This window comes from Rhinolophus sinicus, linkage group LG05 (genome assembly GCF_036562045.2).
Source record: "Rhinolophus sinicus isolate RSC01 linkage group LG05, ASM3656204v1, whole genome shotgun sequence".
NCBI classification, from domain to species: Eukaryota; Metazoa; Chordata; class Mammalia; order Chiroptera; family Rhinolophidae; genus Rhinolophus; species Rhinolophus sinicus.
Window position 1 is genome coordinate 18,295,104 of NC_133755.1, and position 15,783 is coordinate 18,310,886.

At 38.1% G+C, this 15,783-nt stretch overlaps 1 protein-coding gene across 1 annotated transcript in view; it reads left to right on the top strand.

Moving 5' to 3' along the window:
• The window catches only part of BABAM2 (BRISC and BRCA1 A complex member 2), a 367,400-nt gene that overhangs the window by 80,373 nt on the left and 271,244 nt on the right, over nucleotides 1-15,783 (top strand). The window contains exon 4 of the mRNA XM_019735370.2: nucleotides 1,431-1,525. Coding sequence (XP_019590929.1) covers nucleotides 1,431-1,525 — 95 coding nt within the window. The remainder of the gene's footprint in view (nucleotides 1-1,430; nucleotides 1,526-15,783) is intronic.

Here is a 15,783-nt window from a genome sequence, read left to right on the forward strand (position 1 = left end):
AATTCTTCTACTCTTGCCCACTCTTCAGGAGCAGAGTTCTTTGTATGATCTTTACTGTGTAGCGTAGTGCCTGCGGCGGAGTTCAGATGTCTGTCATTGGGTGTGTGAATGTATGGACCAGGTCACCCGGGCCTAGAGAGAGCTGTTAGCAGCGGGAAATAACCGTAGGAGAAACATTTTAGAGGACAAGTTGAGATGACTTGTTTTCCATGAATATAAAGGGTGAGGATAAGGTTGAAGAGGAGACTAAAGGTTACACACGGTAATTGAAGGACAGCTGTGCCATCGCTAGAAATAGGGGGGAGTCAGCGCGGGGAAGAGAGCAGTGAGAAAAGGAACAGTCAGGAGCTACCACCCTGAATGTGCCCGATCTCGTCTGCTTTTAGACTTCCGAGTTTGACATTGAAATACATAGTACATGGAGATAGAGAGGTTCAAATGAGAACTGAAGTTTGAATGTTTAAATTTGAATATCATCATGAAGGTGTTATTATTTGAGCAGTAAAGGTGATTGGACTGATACAGCTGTATGTGTGTGCCTGGGTATAGGGGTTGTGTGCGTGTACACAAGTATATACACTCTTACGCGTAGAATCCAGTGTGTGTGCTTATCGGTGTACCATCTGCTTGTTGCTATTAGCAGAAAGACGAGGACTGATTCTTGGGGTGAGCAGAGGAAAAAACAGGGAGCTAGAGACTGGAAAGGAACAGAGAGGTCGAAGAGCATACAACACAAATTTGCTAAGGAGATGTAATTTGTCTCCTGTTTCAAAATAATTCTAGCAATCACAGCAGTAGTATTCCGGTGTCACGTACTGAGTGCTTACTGTGTGTATACCAGACGCCATGTAGGCATGTGGCCTCTTTTTATTCTTAAATCCGTGATGGAAGTGCTGTTATATCCACCCTTTTACTGATGAGGAAACTGACATCTAAAGAGGTTAAAACTTGTTCAAGATGACTTGAGCTAATAAATAATTAGGAAACCTTGGGGAGACAAACCAGATTTTTTTGACCCCAAGTCAAATGTTCTTTCCATTTTACCAAAGGTTTGTATGTTTAATTTCTTGAAGGCAAGGACTTGAGAGAATCAGTCCTCGGTAATGGCCTATTAATTATCAGGCAGGGATTGGAGAGTAATGTTTCCTATAAAAAATACCTGCATGTATTTTGTATGTTGCTGCTTATCTTTTTATGCTTGGGTATTTATATTTATAGTGTGTTAGGAGATTTTTTTGATTGCATGTTGTGGGTGTTAACTTAAAAGAGAATATCAGTTCTTTTGTGTGAAGAATTAATCATTCAGAAAGTGCTTTTCAAATTTGTTGAACTAATACAAACTTCCTTTAGAAATTTTTCTGATGCATTCCTCAGAACACTCATACATTAGGAAGGAAATAAGAAGGGCCTGACATTTTCTTGTATTTCAGGGGATATCATTTTCAATGCCCAATACCCAGAGCTGCCCCCTGATTTTATCTTTGGAGAAGATGCTGAATTTCTTCCAGACCCCTCGGCTTTGCATGTGAGTAACTGCAGGCTCATTTTGATGTTCTTTATTTGTTGGAAGAAAATAAAATTAGTTTTTCCTGTGAAGTAAGTACAACACTTTATGTGTTAAAATAGTTTCAATAGATTTATTTTTCCATTGCAGTTTTACTTTCAGACTATTTTGAATTATTGAAAGTCTCTAGCATATTGGTTAAAATATTTTCACTTCAGCTTAAGGAGACATGTTGAAAATATTTTCTTTGTCTTAATATTTCATGCCTGCAATCAATTTTCTAATGTTTACTAACACTTCATCACAGGGCTTGTTAGTGGAGTGTTTCTTGGCTCTTTCAGAGGCCTTTTTCGTGTGTAAGTGAAAGTGGCAAATTTGGACTTGTATCTGATGCATTATCTCAGTATTTTTAGCAGAAGGGTTGTAAAGACCAGATTAAATGTTCTTTATTAAGCAGGACCAAAAACTTTGCAGTTGAATTAAAATGTCTCTGGAATTAAGGCAGGGAAAGGGGTGGTGGTATTGTCAGAGTACATGCGGTTTGTATAAAAATGGTGTGTTTTGCATGGCTGGTGGAGAATAACATGTACCATTTTGTTTAAAAAGTCTGAGCATACAAAAATGTCTCTTTCTATCCCTTCCCAAATTCGATTTTGCCATGATGCCTGTAAAAATAAGAAGTTTTATTGTTGTTCAAAAGTATGTTCATGGTTTTGTTTTTTGGAATTTTTTTTAATCTCATTAAGGTTTTGATAACTTATTTTGAAATCTTGCCCCCTGCTTTTTAAAAAGGGAAGTATTAAATAGGAAGTATTAACCCAAACCTAAAGAATTATCTTAAATTTTAGAACACAGCTGTAAAAATACGGTTGGCAAGAGTAGGTGGGTTTGGTTGCTAAATTATAATAGTTACACAAACTGTTAGTTTGGCTGATTTTTAAAAAAATTGTAGTTTAAGTGTAGCCCCTTTTGATGCTATGCATTATATATTCACCCCATATTGAAGCTGAAGGGTTTACCTGGAGAAAATGAGGCAGAAGTTTCCCTACAGACCTCTTGAGTATTAAATCTGCCCAGTCTAGGGTAGCGTCCGTTCAAGGCCAAAGATGTGTATAACAGGCTAGGTGCTCCAGGAATTGAAAGAAGGTTGTCAGAAAAGGCTTTGTAGTGGAGATGAGACTTGTACTCATTCTTGAAGAAAGGAACAAAAGTGGGGAGTAAGGCAGAGACTATTTCAAGTAGAGGAAATGAAACAAACAAATTTGAAGAAGTTATGATATGTATAATTCATTGTAGAAGGAGGTACTTGCAGGTTTGCTGAAATGTAAATTAATAGCACGAAGGGCTAGTAAAGGTTAGAAAGATAAATTGGGAAAAGATTATGGAGTGTCTTGAATGCTAGGGTAAGAGCCATTGAAGGAGATGAAAACTGGAGAATCATCTAATAGCAAGGTGGTCAATATAGTGGATTAAGGAGAGATTGAGGACCAGAATTGATGACTGTTGTGGGGAGAGAAGGGGTTTTGAGCTCGGACGATGCAAGAGGGAGCACTGTGATGGAAAGCATAAGAAATAATGTTTACAACTTCTTGGTTTGGAATTACCTTTAAAATTTGCAAGGCATATCTTCAATATGGACAAATATTGTGAGAGTGTAGAATTTAAAATGTAGAAAGGACCTTAAGATTTATCTTATTCCACTTTTCTGTTTTCGTATTGAGGAAATTGACCAAGATTTATATAACTTTGTCAGAGTCGATATTATAACGTCACTCTTCTGATATTTTTGTCTCTGAGTGAAGTTATCACAAACGGTTTGAGAAATTGTATGAAAAAGAACAGCCAAAAAAATCAAAGCACTGTGTGAAAAAGAAAGATTACAAGTCTAGGAAAACACCTTCTCTTTAGCTGTAGTAAACCTACGGCCTCAGGCAGGCTACCTAGTGCTTCTTCATGGACCAGTGGGCTGGGCAAAACTAGATACTAAGCAACCAGGGTAGACGCTTCCACTGGCTGGGTGAGTCCACACAACCCTGGAGGATGTCCTTGGTGTTCATTGTCATCTGGCTAAAGCACTAGGGCAGGGTAAGCGACAAGGCCTGATCCTCAGCAGATATTTCCCTTACTACTGCATGCCTCTGACGGACTTGTCACTCATTTGTTAACAGGTTATGGTTTACTTCTTAGATTAGTTCAGACTTTTTCCTCTCTCGAAGTGCACAGAGCACCATCACTAGTAATCTGATTAGTCTATATTTGTATATGGTTTTACATAAATGTGGATTACATATTTCATCACTGTGGAATGGAAAACAGAATGCCTAAATGTCTTGGATTTTCCACTGAAGTATTAATTACAGAAGGGAATGAATATGTACCCTTTGAATCTGGGAGTGTAGTCCAGAGTAGTTCCTGTGGCAAATATGGAATTTCCTTGAAGTTTCTGGGTTCTATCTTAAAAATTCACGAAAATTTTACGTTTGATTTTATAAGATGCCCGTATTTTTTAATACAAAATATATTAAATTATAAGTATTTGAGAAAAAAACTGACTCTCCAATGTGTCCCACCTTGAGAAATACAGTTTTGAGAGAATTCTTGTGAGAATATATGTGATCTTTTATTTATTCAACTTATGTTCCTTTCCAAAAAAAGATTTGAAGTATCTTAAATAAAGGGTATAAATAAGAATAATAAAAATATATGAGGTGCAGATGAAGCCACCTCTTTCTAAACTCAAAGCCTTAATTCAGGGAATTGAGTGCCATTAAGGACTTTGAGATTCTCAGATGAAGGGAAAATACTAGCTAGATACCAGATCTAGAGTTAAGTATCTCAGAGATACCAGGGAATCATGAAATCATTGAATTGGGCTCTTAGTGGTTCCTACTTCTGGCTATTCATTAGAATAATTTAGGGAGCCTGTTAGAAATACAGATTCCTGGACCCCAGTGGGCATACTGAACTAGATGTTTTAGGGAGCCAGAGAATCCTTAAATTCCCTGCGTGATTTTTTTTGTATTAGTCTGTGAACTGCTATTGGAACCACTAATTGAATCCATCTTTCACAGTAATATTTCCAACTGAAGGCCATTTGCCTTTGCTTAACATTATTTCTGGTGAGGTATCGTGTTCCATTTTGGGGACAGCTCTAATTATTTTAATAACAGCTTTATTGAGACATAATTTATATGCCATACAATTTACCCATTCAAAGTGTATTATTCAAAGGTTTTTAGTATATTCATTGAGTTGTGCAACCATCACTACAGTCAAATTTAGAACGTTGTCATCACCCCTAAAAGAAACCCCAGTGTTATTAGCAGAAACTTCTCGATCCTTCCCACCCCCCAACCATGTCCACTCTAGGCAATAACTAATCTGCATTCTGTCTGTATGGATTTGCCTATTCTGGACATTCACTGCTTTATTTTTTTACTGCCAAATAATATTCTAGTGTATGCATATAACCACATTTTGTTTATCCATTGCCAGTTGATGGATATTTGGGTTGTTTCCACATTTTGGCTATTATAAGTATTGCTGTTGTGTGGACATAATTTTATTTCTCTTGGATATATCCCTTGGAGTGGAATTGCAAGGTCAGTGGTAACTCTATGTTTAACTTTTTGAAGAACTCCCAGACTGTTTTCCAAAGTAGCTGCACCATTTTATATACCCACCAGCAGTGTAGAAGTGTTCCAATTTCTCTACATCCTCACCAACACTTGTTATGATTTGTCTTTATGATTATAGCATCCTACTGGGTGTGAAGTGGTATCTCACTGTGGTTTGGTTTCTATTTCCCTGAAGGCTGTGCATCATAAGAATGTTTTGCATCTTTTCATGTGTTTATTGTCCATTTGTGTATCTTCTCTGGAGCAGTGTTGATTCAAATCCTTTGGCCATTTTAAAATTGGGTTATTTGTATTTTTATTGCTGAGGTGTAAGAGTTCTTGATGTGTTCTGTGTACAAGGCCTTTGTCAGATATATGACTGGCCAAAATTTTCTCCTAGTCTGTGGATTGTCTTTTCACTTTCTAGATAGTATCATTTGAAGGACAGCAGTTTTCCATTTTTTATGGAGTCCAACTTATCTGTTTTTTCTTTTGTTGCTTGTGCTTCTGGTTTCATATCTAAGAAACTGCTGCCTAGTCCAAGGTTATGAAAACTTACGGTTTTCCTTGAAAAACCCACATTAATGTTTGCTCTTATGATAAGGTGTTTGATCCATGTTAGTTAATTTTTATATATGGTGTGAGGTAGGGGCCTTGCTTCATTGTTTTACAAGTGGAGATGAAGATGTCCCTGCACAATTTATCAGAAAGACCATTTTTCCTTATTGATTTGTCTTTGCATTCTTATTGAAATTCAGTAGATTATAAATATGAAGGTTTATAGACATAGGTAGCACATAGGTGAATGTTGAAATGATTGATAGAGAGGAGTGCTGTGGGATAATTACACAGTGTTTTCACATCCATTACCTAATGTGAGAAGAGAGGATGATCAACAAATTAAGACACAGACTCCACTATAATGAAAAAGGAAAATTATTATAGGTTGGAATTGGGGAGTTAAAATCATCAGGAAGAAGTTGGAACTTGTGCTGATCCCTAAACGATGGGCCTGCGGTAGCTGTTATGCTATAGCTATCACTCAGTTGCTTCTCTTTCCATTCTGTTCCTTGCTCACTGCTCTCCAGCCACACAGGCCTCCGTGCTATTTCTCAAACGTTTAAGTACCCTCTCAACCTCGAACCATTTATTTGCTGTTCACCATTTTCATTCACTTCTTCCTGGAACTCTGTTCCCCAGTTCTCTGAACAGCTTGTTCCCTTCCTATCGTCAAATGTCATTGCATCAGAGAGGCTTATACAAAGTTGTAGTAACACCCTTCACATTACTCTGTCCTCTTATCATGTTTTATTTTCTTCATTATACTTATCACCATTTGATAAATTGTCGGTTCCTTATTTGTTTGGTATCTGTCTCTACTATGGTGACCAACTGCCGGGGTCTGTGAGGTTTTTGAGATGTAGTGCCTTCAGTACTAAGACAGGACAGTCCCAGGCAAACTGGATAGAGGGCTCTCCTTGTTTCTTCACTGGAATGGAAGCTTCATGAGAGAATGGAGTTTGTTTTGTTCACTGCTGTATCTTAGTACCTAGAAGAGTGCCTGATGCAAGAAGTATATGAGGTGGGACAGTTAAGTTCGTGAACTCATCCTACATAAAGTGCTATATACCTCATTGCTGAATATCACTATGGTCACCTTCGAAGTTCTCCCTTTGGGAAGCTATGCACCGACGCCCGTGCCTAGTCCACCCTTCAAAGCAATTTTGGAACTCGTTTTCTGGAATGGCCATCAGAGCTGTCATCTTATTACCCTTGATGTGCTGAATGTCATCAAAATGTCTTCCTTTCAATATTTCCTTTATCTTCAGGTAAAGAAAGAAGTCATTGGGGGCCAGATCAGGTGAGTAGGGAGGGTGTTCCAATACAGTTATTTGTTTACTGGCTAAAAACTCCCTCACAGACAGTGCCGTGTGAGCTGGTGCATTGTCGTGATGTAAGAGCCACGAATTGTTGGTGAAAAGTTCAGGTCATCTAACTTTTTCACGCAGCGTTTTCAGCACTTTTAAAAAGTAAACTTGGTTAACTGTCCAGTTGGTACAAATTCATAATGAATAATCCCTCTGATACCAACAAAAGGTTAGCAATAACGTTGCAACAAGTTCACGAACTTAATTGTCAGACCTCATACAATACGTGTTCATTAGATGAACCGCTTGCCTTTAAGATTCCCTATTTCTTAAGAACTTTGTTGGTTTCTGAAACTAAAAAATATGTTTTAGGTAAAAATTTCAAAATAGAAGAAAAAGATTCAGTTTTAGAGAAGTTTGGGGGATAAAAATCAGTTAACAGATGCTCAGAAACAGTGATTTTCAGCTTTGCTTTTGCAATACCCTGTGGTGCATTCGGCTACCTCAAAGGGTATTGTGAAATTCTTTTCCCCAGAAAATCATTATGACAATTCACTTTAATTTAAAATAAAATTGCATAAAGGAGGAAGGGTGGATCATAAATTTAAATGAGAAGAACATGTAATCATAGCAAGATTGGAAACCATTGATACCGGACTTCCTAGTTTGAAGAAGGAGAGGGCCATTTTGTGTTTGGGACAGTCACCTTCAGGGCAGGGAGCCCGCTGCTGCTGCAGGTACTGCCCACTGGTTGTATCCTGCTTTCCCCGACTCTGTTCTGTTCGTGTGGAATGTAAGCATAGAAAGCGGTGTTGTACTAATACCTTGTCATTTCTCTTCCCCTGGTCTTCAGTGGGCTACCTACAAAAAGATATCTTTTAAAGGTGTCCTTGCAAAATAGGGTTCATCCCCTGTGTCCAGGAAATATATGTGAAAAGTGCATGAGGCTGATACAGATTGCATGGCCCACCATTGAAAAGCGTCGTCCAAATGTGTGCCGCTCATTTTCCTACACATTTCCGTGTGCCGTGGTCTACGGCATCTTTTAAAGTAGAGTGCTCTGTCGTTTTTCAAATATCTACTGAATGCCTCATTTGAGACCTGTAAAAGATCCACCTAACCCTGCTAGCTGGACGTGGTGCTCAAGGCAGATAAATACACAGAACTGCAGCCTCGGTGAGACGTGCAGGGGGAGAGGTGTCTACACAAGGTGCTGGGGTGAGGGGCGTGTAGGGGGAGCCACATCCAGGAGGTGGCGGGGGCTCAGAGGCTTATTACTTAATTGTTCATAAATACTCTACATTTTGATGTGACTTGTTGAAGAATAACATACTATGGAAGAGTGTACAAATCACAAGTGTACAGCATGACGAATTTCAGAAAGTAAACACACCATGTAACCAGCACCCACATTAAGAAACAGAATATTTCCAGCTTCCAGAAGCCCCACTCATGCCCCCTTCCAGCCCTGATTAAGAAACAGAATATTTCCAGCTTCCAGAAGCCCCACTCATGCCCCCTTCCAGCCCTGTGACCATCTTGCCCCAAACTAAACACTGTGCTCACCTATATCACCATTATTAATTTTGGCCTTTTTTTAATCTTTCAAATGGAATCGAGTGTGGACTTACGTGTCCGACTTTTTTCATGCAACATTTATTTGTGAGCTTCACCCAGATAGTTTGCTGTTACTGTTGTTGTATGGTCATTACTCATAGGATTCCATTGTATGAGCACGTCACAGTTTATCCATTCTGTTATAGATTGACATTTGGATTATTTCCGTTCTTTTTGTTTTTTTCGCTGCTGTGAACAGTGCTACTGTAAGTTTTCTTGTACATGTCTCGGTGAATATACACATATGTATGCATTTCTGATGGGTACGTAATGAAGAGTGGACTTGCTGGGTCCCGTGGTCGAGAGGGTTAAGGAAAGGACTATTAATGTGTATACATAAGCACACACATATAATTTTGAAAGCATGTATTATAAACAAGGCTTTAAAAACACATTTGTAGGAAAACAGAACATCTTGAAAGTACAAACAAGGTACAGTTAAAATGAAAATCAGTTTATCAGTTGGAGTTCAGTTAGGAGACAGAACCATACCAGTACTTTGAATAGGGAACATTGAAAATAGAGAGTTATTAACTATTGAAGGAGTAAAAGAGAACTCCAAAGAATGCAAGAATAGCCGTTGCAGACAGTAGCTACTGTAGGGCTGAGGGAGCCTACTCAAGAAGGAACAAACTTGGAAGACCCTTCCCCCGTGTCTCCCCCACCCCCAGGGCTGAGACTCTTAACCTCTGAGTTGGAGAGGGTTTGGCTGCAGCCTACTGGATGCTGGAGACCTTCCCTTGGGGGTGCTGCTGCCGGAACTGGTGTGTTGCCTACGGGGTGCTGATTGGCGGGGGCTGGTGAGTAGAAATGGGCTGGGTGCCAGGTAAACAGGCTCTGGGACTGTGCAAAGCCTGGATTCTCAGCCTCCCTCCAGTGCCCGGGATTTGCAGAGTCCCGGGGGTGAAAGCAGAAGCTTCTGCAGCTCCCGTCCTGGATGCTCTCTCCTCTGTGAATTCTCAGCCTCTCCAGTTCTCATTGCTTCAGCAGCTAGCCAACGCCTTCATGTAGATGCCTATGTTCTGTCTGGCTTTCTAGCTGTTCTCATTGAGAGTGTTGGTCCGTACAAAGTTACGCCAGCCACCCGGAAGCATAAGTCAGTTGTCCTTCATTTTGAGAACGTATGATTTTCCCCTTTGCTTTCAAAGCAAAAGAACAAAAAAACACTTTAGTGGACCATAAAATAGCAATCATCTTTTTGGCAGAAACACAGAATTAATAAAAGTTAGTTATTAATAATTAATGAAAATGTTTAATTTTGATAAAAATGTTCAGTAACAGTACTCAATCAAAATTAATAATATGTTCTACCTTTCTTATGAAAACCAAGATTTTAAGTCTCAAGACATTTTCCTAAGGTAGAAATGAGAAGAAACTTTATTTGGAGATGGCGTCTCTGGTTCTCTTGAGTTGAATGCAGCTTGGATTCAAAGGATGCAGCAATGTGTGATTCAAGTGAAGATGAGAAAATTACCAGAAATTTCAATGCAAAATTGGTTTATGTGCTGATGGATTAAAGGCTCAATTTGTACTACTGCCATTATCTATTTTCACTCCTCAGCCATAGAAACATTTTATGAGGGAGAAAGAATGTTGGTGTTGTTATTCTTTGTAAAATTGTACTTTGTAAGGGCAGACAGTGAAAGGGTCCTGGTTTAAAAATGATGATTTGTGATTTCATTTTTTTCCCAAAGGTATTGCTATTATAATCAATGGTGGATTAAGTAAAGCAGTATTAATGTATACACATATGCAATACACACATATAATTTTGAAGGCGTGTGTTATAAACAAGGCTTTAAAAGCACAGTTGTCAAAAAACAACATCTTGAAAGTACAAACAAGGTATATTTAAAACGTTCACTCTCCTAAGACAAATGAAAAAAAGGCAAACCAAGTTATTTTTTGAAACCCAAATATAACATTTAGCAGATGTTGCCAGTTTTGATTTACTCAATTGAATTTGTAAAAATGCTTTGGTGAATTTTTCTTCTAATCTCACCACTTTCTTGCACATGCTAATCATACTTATTTTCAAGTCCTTATGAGCCAGTTCGAATATCTGGAATATTCTTGGATCCATTTGCTTTGCTTGCTTTGTTTCTTTGGTTATCAGTCACATGGTTCTGTGTTTGGTGTTTTTACTAGTTTTGAGTGAATGTCAGACATTCCAGTTAAAAAACTATAAAGGCTCCAGATGATGCTCTTTCCTTCTAGAGAGAGGGTTCCTTGTCCTTCTCACGGGCAGGTAGACGTTGACTAGTCACCTCCGTTCAGACAGGGATGGCGCTGAGCTGGGGCTGGTTGATGGCTTTGGTCAGGGTCTGTCTACCTCTGCTTCATGGCTGAGCCTTTGGGGTTTTTATCCGAGAGCCTGGAGTGGTCAGTGTTGCTAAACACTTTTAAGTGCCTTGGCCTACAAAATACTTTAAAATAGAATGCCATGTCATTTGTCAAATATTAAAACACTCAAACCGCCTGGATCTTTGCCCTGATGGATCCCAAATTCTAAATTTTGTCTTGTAAGACTGCTGATAACTCTCCTCTTTTTCAGAGGTAACTTCTTAACTTTAGCCCCTGACTCTTGGGCTGCCCCAGAATTCATTAGATGTCTTGAGGGGAACTGGCTGCATGTTTGAGGTCTCTCAAGACTCTGGGAAAAGTTCTGTTTGTTTGTTTTTTTTTAAATGAATGAACATGGTAACTAATGGTACAGGCATTCTGATGAAGTAGTGATTATTGAGCCGGTGGTGAACTGAGGCTTTATGGAGGAGGAAGGGTTTTAGCTGGCTCTTCAAGCAGGGATAGGATTTGTAAGATGAAAGAGGAGATGGCACTGTAGGCGGGAGACAAAGTTACAGAGAAGCATCACAAAGCAAGGATGGCATATTGGAGACACTGAGCAAACCAGTTTTCTTGGAGGAGAGTTTGCATTGGTAAATAGTAGAAAATACAGTTACAGGGGTAGATTGAGGCAAAATTACAAGGGGTTTAAAATACAAAACTAAAGATTGTTCTTTACTAGTTTAGGCTGTGATTTTAAGAAACTGCTGCAGCCTTAGGCTTTGTGGTTTGTTTGTTTTTTCCCTCCTTCAAAAAAAAATATGGTTTACAAAGACATTGAAGCTTTTGTGAGATGTCTATGATCTGAAGATTTTTTTTTTCTCATGGTATTGAGGATTCCAGAAATTTTTGATGCCTTTTTAGCCACCTGCTGTTAAGTACACTTCTGGAAATAGTTATAAACTCCATGTGTGTACTTTAGTCTTTCAGAGGAGTCAATTTTTTATTACACATTTAAAAAGAAAAATGTGCAGTTGATTGTTGATTATATTCCCTCAGAATCTCTAAATTGATTATTTCACATTCTTCACTTGTTTCAAAGGCTGGTCTTACAAGTAGCTTACATTGTGTGCCTTTGGTGTACCGGGCCTTATGAGCAAAGGGCTATTTATTTTTTAATAAACTTTCAATTTTAGGACTTTTCACTTTAGATTGACAGAATTAGTGCAAAGATGGTACAGAGTTCCTGTGTACTCCACATTCAGTTCCCCTGTTATTAACATCTGACATCACTTGCATACAGTGTAACCATTAAGAAACCAATATCGATACATTATTATTAACTGAAGTCTACACTTCATCAGATTTTTTTTAGTTTTTCCCTAATGTCCTTTTTCTGTGTAGGATCCCATCCAAGATACCACATTACATTTAGTCCTCATGTCTGTTTAGGCTCCTGTAGCTTGTGATAGTTTGTTAGACTTTCCTTGTTTATGACGACTTTGAGAGTTTTGAGGAGTGCTAGTATTTTATAAATGCCCCTCAATTGGGATTTGTCTAATTTTTTTCTCATGTTGGATTGCAGTTATGGGCTTTTGGTAGGAAGACATCAGCGGTAAAGTGCCATTTTCATCATATCGTGTCAAGGGTACATACTATCAATATGACTTATCTCTGTTGATACTAACCTTGATCACTTGGCTTGAGGGAGTGTTCTCTACTGTAAAGTTACTACTTTCTCTGCCTTTTCCATATTGTCCTCTTTGAAAGGGAGTCGCTGTGCAGCCCACACTTACGGAGGGTGGAGTTATGCTTCACCTCTTTGAAGGCACAGTACATGAATGATTTACAATTGTTCTGCATGGGAGACTTGTCTGTTCTCCCCCAATTTACTTATTCAGTTTAATATATAAATAAATATAAGTATGGACTTACAGATATTTTATACTTTGGGTTACAGTCCAGTATTACATTATTTATTTTGTTGCTCATATTGTTCTAGCTTTGGCCATTGGTAGCTGTTCATTTGGTTCCTTTGCTATAACCCCATGATTGGAAGGGTTTCTTTCCCTTTGTTTTTTTTGGAGCACTTTCTTGCTTTATGGCACTATAAGATCCTGTAGGCTCATCTTGTATATTTCCTGCTCACGTCCTAGAATGAGCCATTTCTCCAAGAAGCCCTGGTTCTTTTTATTTTACTGGGGAAATATATTAGAAATGAAGTCTGCTGCTATTGTGGTGCCATTGCTTTTAGGTCCTCTCAGCTAACACAGCATTGAAATACACATACACATATATAAATATTTGTATATATTAACCATTTGTGCCTGTATTAAGCAAAACATGAGTTTAAAATGATGTCTCCAACTCTAATCCACATGGATCATTCTAACCTCTGGACAGGATTGTTTGAAGATCCCATATGTATATGTCTCTGTTCTTTTGTAATATTATTCCCACTGGCTGATTTGCTAATTTCTTCTACAAACATGTATTAAGTCTGTACTATATTTAAGCCTTTTTAGTAGATGTTAGGGATACAGAGATGGATGGTTGATTAATATAGTCATAGTGTCTTCAATTAATACATGTTTATTGAATACCTCTCATGTCAGGCACTGGGCTCCATGCTCAGGGTTCAGTATTGGGAGAAAATCTGGCCTCAGAAAGTTATGACATGAGGCAGAATGTAACTGTGACATAAGGTAGAAAGGAAAGGTAATAACAAAATTCAGATGAAGGAGAAATTCTTCAGGAAGGAAAATCACGTGATGAAGTGTAGCAGTGAGAACCTAGTAGCATTCAACTGACAGGAAATGTCACCAAACTGGCTTAAGTAAAAAGAGAATTTATTGGTTCACATAACAGAAAAGACCAGGGGTAAAACTTAGGGGCCCGACTAGTTTAGGGCTCAAACGATGTCATGAGGGCTTTGCTTTGCCTTGCATTGTTCTCAGGCCTTTCATAGCATCTCCCGGTGCTCCCAGCCCAACATCAGAAAAACACCATAAGAAGAGAAAGGCCGACATCATGAATAAAAGTCTTAGAACTGAGACTTGTTAGCCTTACTTGGGTCATCATATCCATGAACATTGTTGCTCTGGGAGATAGAATGTGCTGATTAGTGTAGCTTTGTACATGTGCTCCATCCGTTTCACAGGTGTTGGTTTTGTGATTGTTAATTGAGCTATACATTTTTGTTTTGTGAAGTTGTCTATATATTTGTTATATTTTACAATAAAAATTTAAAAAGATAACTGAACATACTGAGCATACAAAAATTAATCAGTGTAATTCCTCAGATTCAGGAAGTCCAGTTAACCCCAAGCAGGTATATATAAAGAAAATCTACTTCTAGACATATCATGGCAAAATTACAAGCAACCAAAGACAATAAGAAAAATCTAAAAAGAGCCAGAGAAAACAAAACAGCAACCGTTAGACTAACTTCTTATAGCCACAATGGAAGATAGAAGACAGTTTAATGATATCTTTAATGTGATGGACCATTTAAAATTAAACCTTTAGTTATTCTTCAGGGTGAAGGAAAATAATCTCCGTTGGAAGGTCAAAGATGCAGAAAGAAATGAAGAGCAACAAAATAGAATAAAGGGAGATAGCAGTAGAGAGGGTATAAAATTGTAAATCATCCAGAGGGTGTTTTTAGCTAGAATTATCTTAATACATTTTGATGGTTATTAGGATTTATGTCCCCAATACACATCATCTAGGTAAATATTAAAAGTAAGTGACTTTCTCTTGGTGTTTACTGATTTGGGAGTGGGGAATGGGTGCCTATAGGGTGAAAAAAGAAAATGGCATTAAAGCTTGGCTTTGCAAGTGGATAGCTTCATATTGACTATGTCTGCCACCCTTCTTTCTACTGTTCTTGTATTGCTTTATGTAATGCTTTGATTCTTTCATGGGGACAACTGGAAATATACTGAGCCTGGGTCTTAACTCCCAAAGATTCTAATTTAGTTATTTAGTCTGGGCATCAGTGGTTTTAGAAAGCCAATTCTTGTGTATAACTAGGGCCGAGAACTATAGGTGCTGCAAATGAGTATGGAAGAAACAGATCTGAATTCTAGTCTCATGTCTGTCGATTACCAGGTGGATTATGCTGGCCAAGGTACCTAATATCTCGATTTATTTATGGCTAAAACTGCTAATATTAGTACTTATCTCACAAGACTGTTGTGAGGAATAAAAAAGTAACATTTGAATGGACAAATGGAACTAAAACTGGCGGTATGGATGCCAAAATGACCAAGGGCAACCTATAATCATAACTGCGGAGGGCTTAGCCAATGTTTGCATTTTCAAAGAAGTCCTCTAGTTTCCCTTTATAGTTTGAAGCAGCTTATTCAGATTTTTGAGTTTGCATTTAAACTCATATGGAAATGAGGTTTTGTACTTATGAAAGTCTTTAGGTTTGAGATTATTTAGCTAACTTGGGTTATCTACAGGGATGGGCACTTTCAAAAGGAAATTTTGAACCTGATTCTAATGTATGCTTTCTCCAACGTTTTTAAAAAGCAAAAAAACTTAGCCATTTAAAAACATTTTTTCAGAGAAATTATCTGCATCCGGCTGAGAATTTTATGCCAAACTGCAGCCCCCACACAAGCTTTGGAGAGCCAAGATATTTAAACCTGCAAAGTAAAGTGCCAGCTCAACCTTTACACTGGTCTGATGTAATCATTTAACCACAGAATGGTTTGTAGCCTTGAATTGACAATGACTCAGTAGACCTTGTATACATTTAAAAAATGTTTTTAAATTGTTGGAACATGAAAATACCATAGAAGCACAATATTATTATAAGCAAAACATTCGACACATTTAATTCAGTTTCTTGAATATGTTTCAGGAACATTTATGAAGAAGCCAA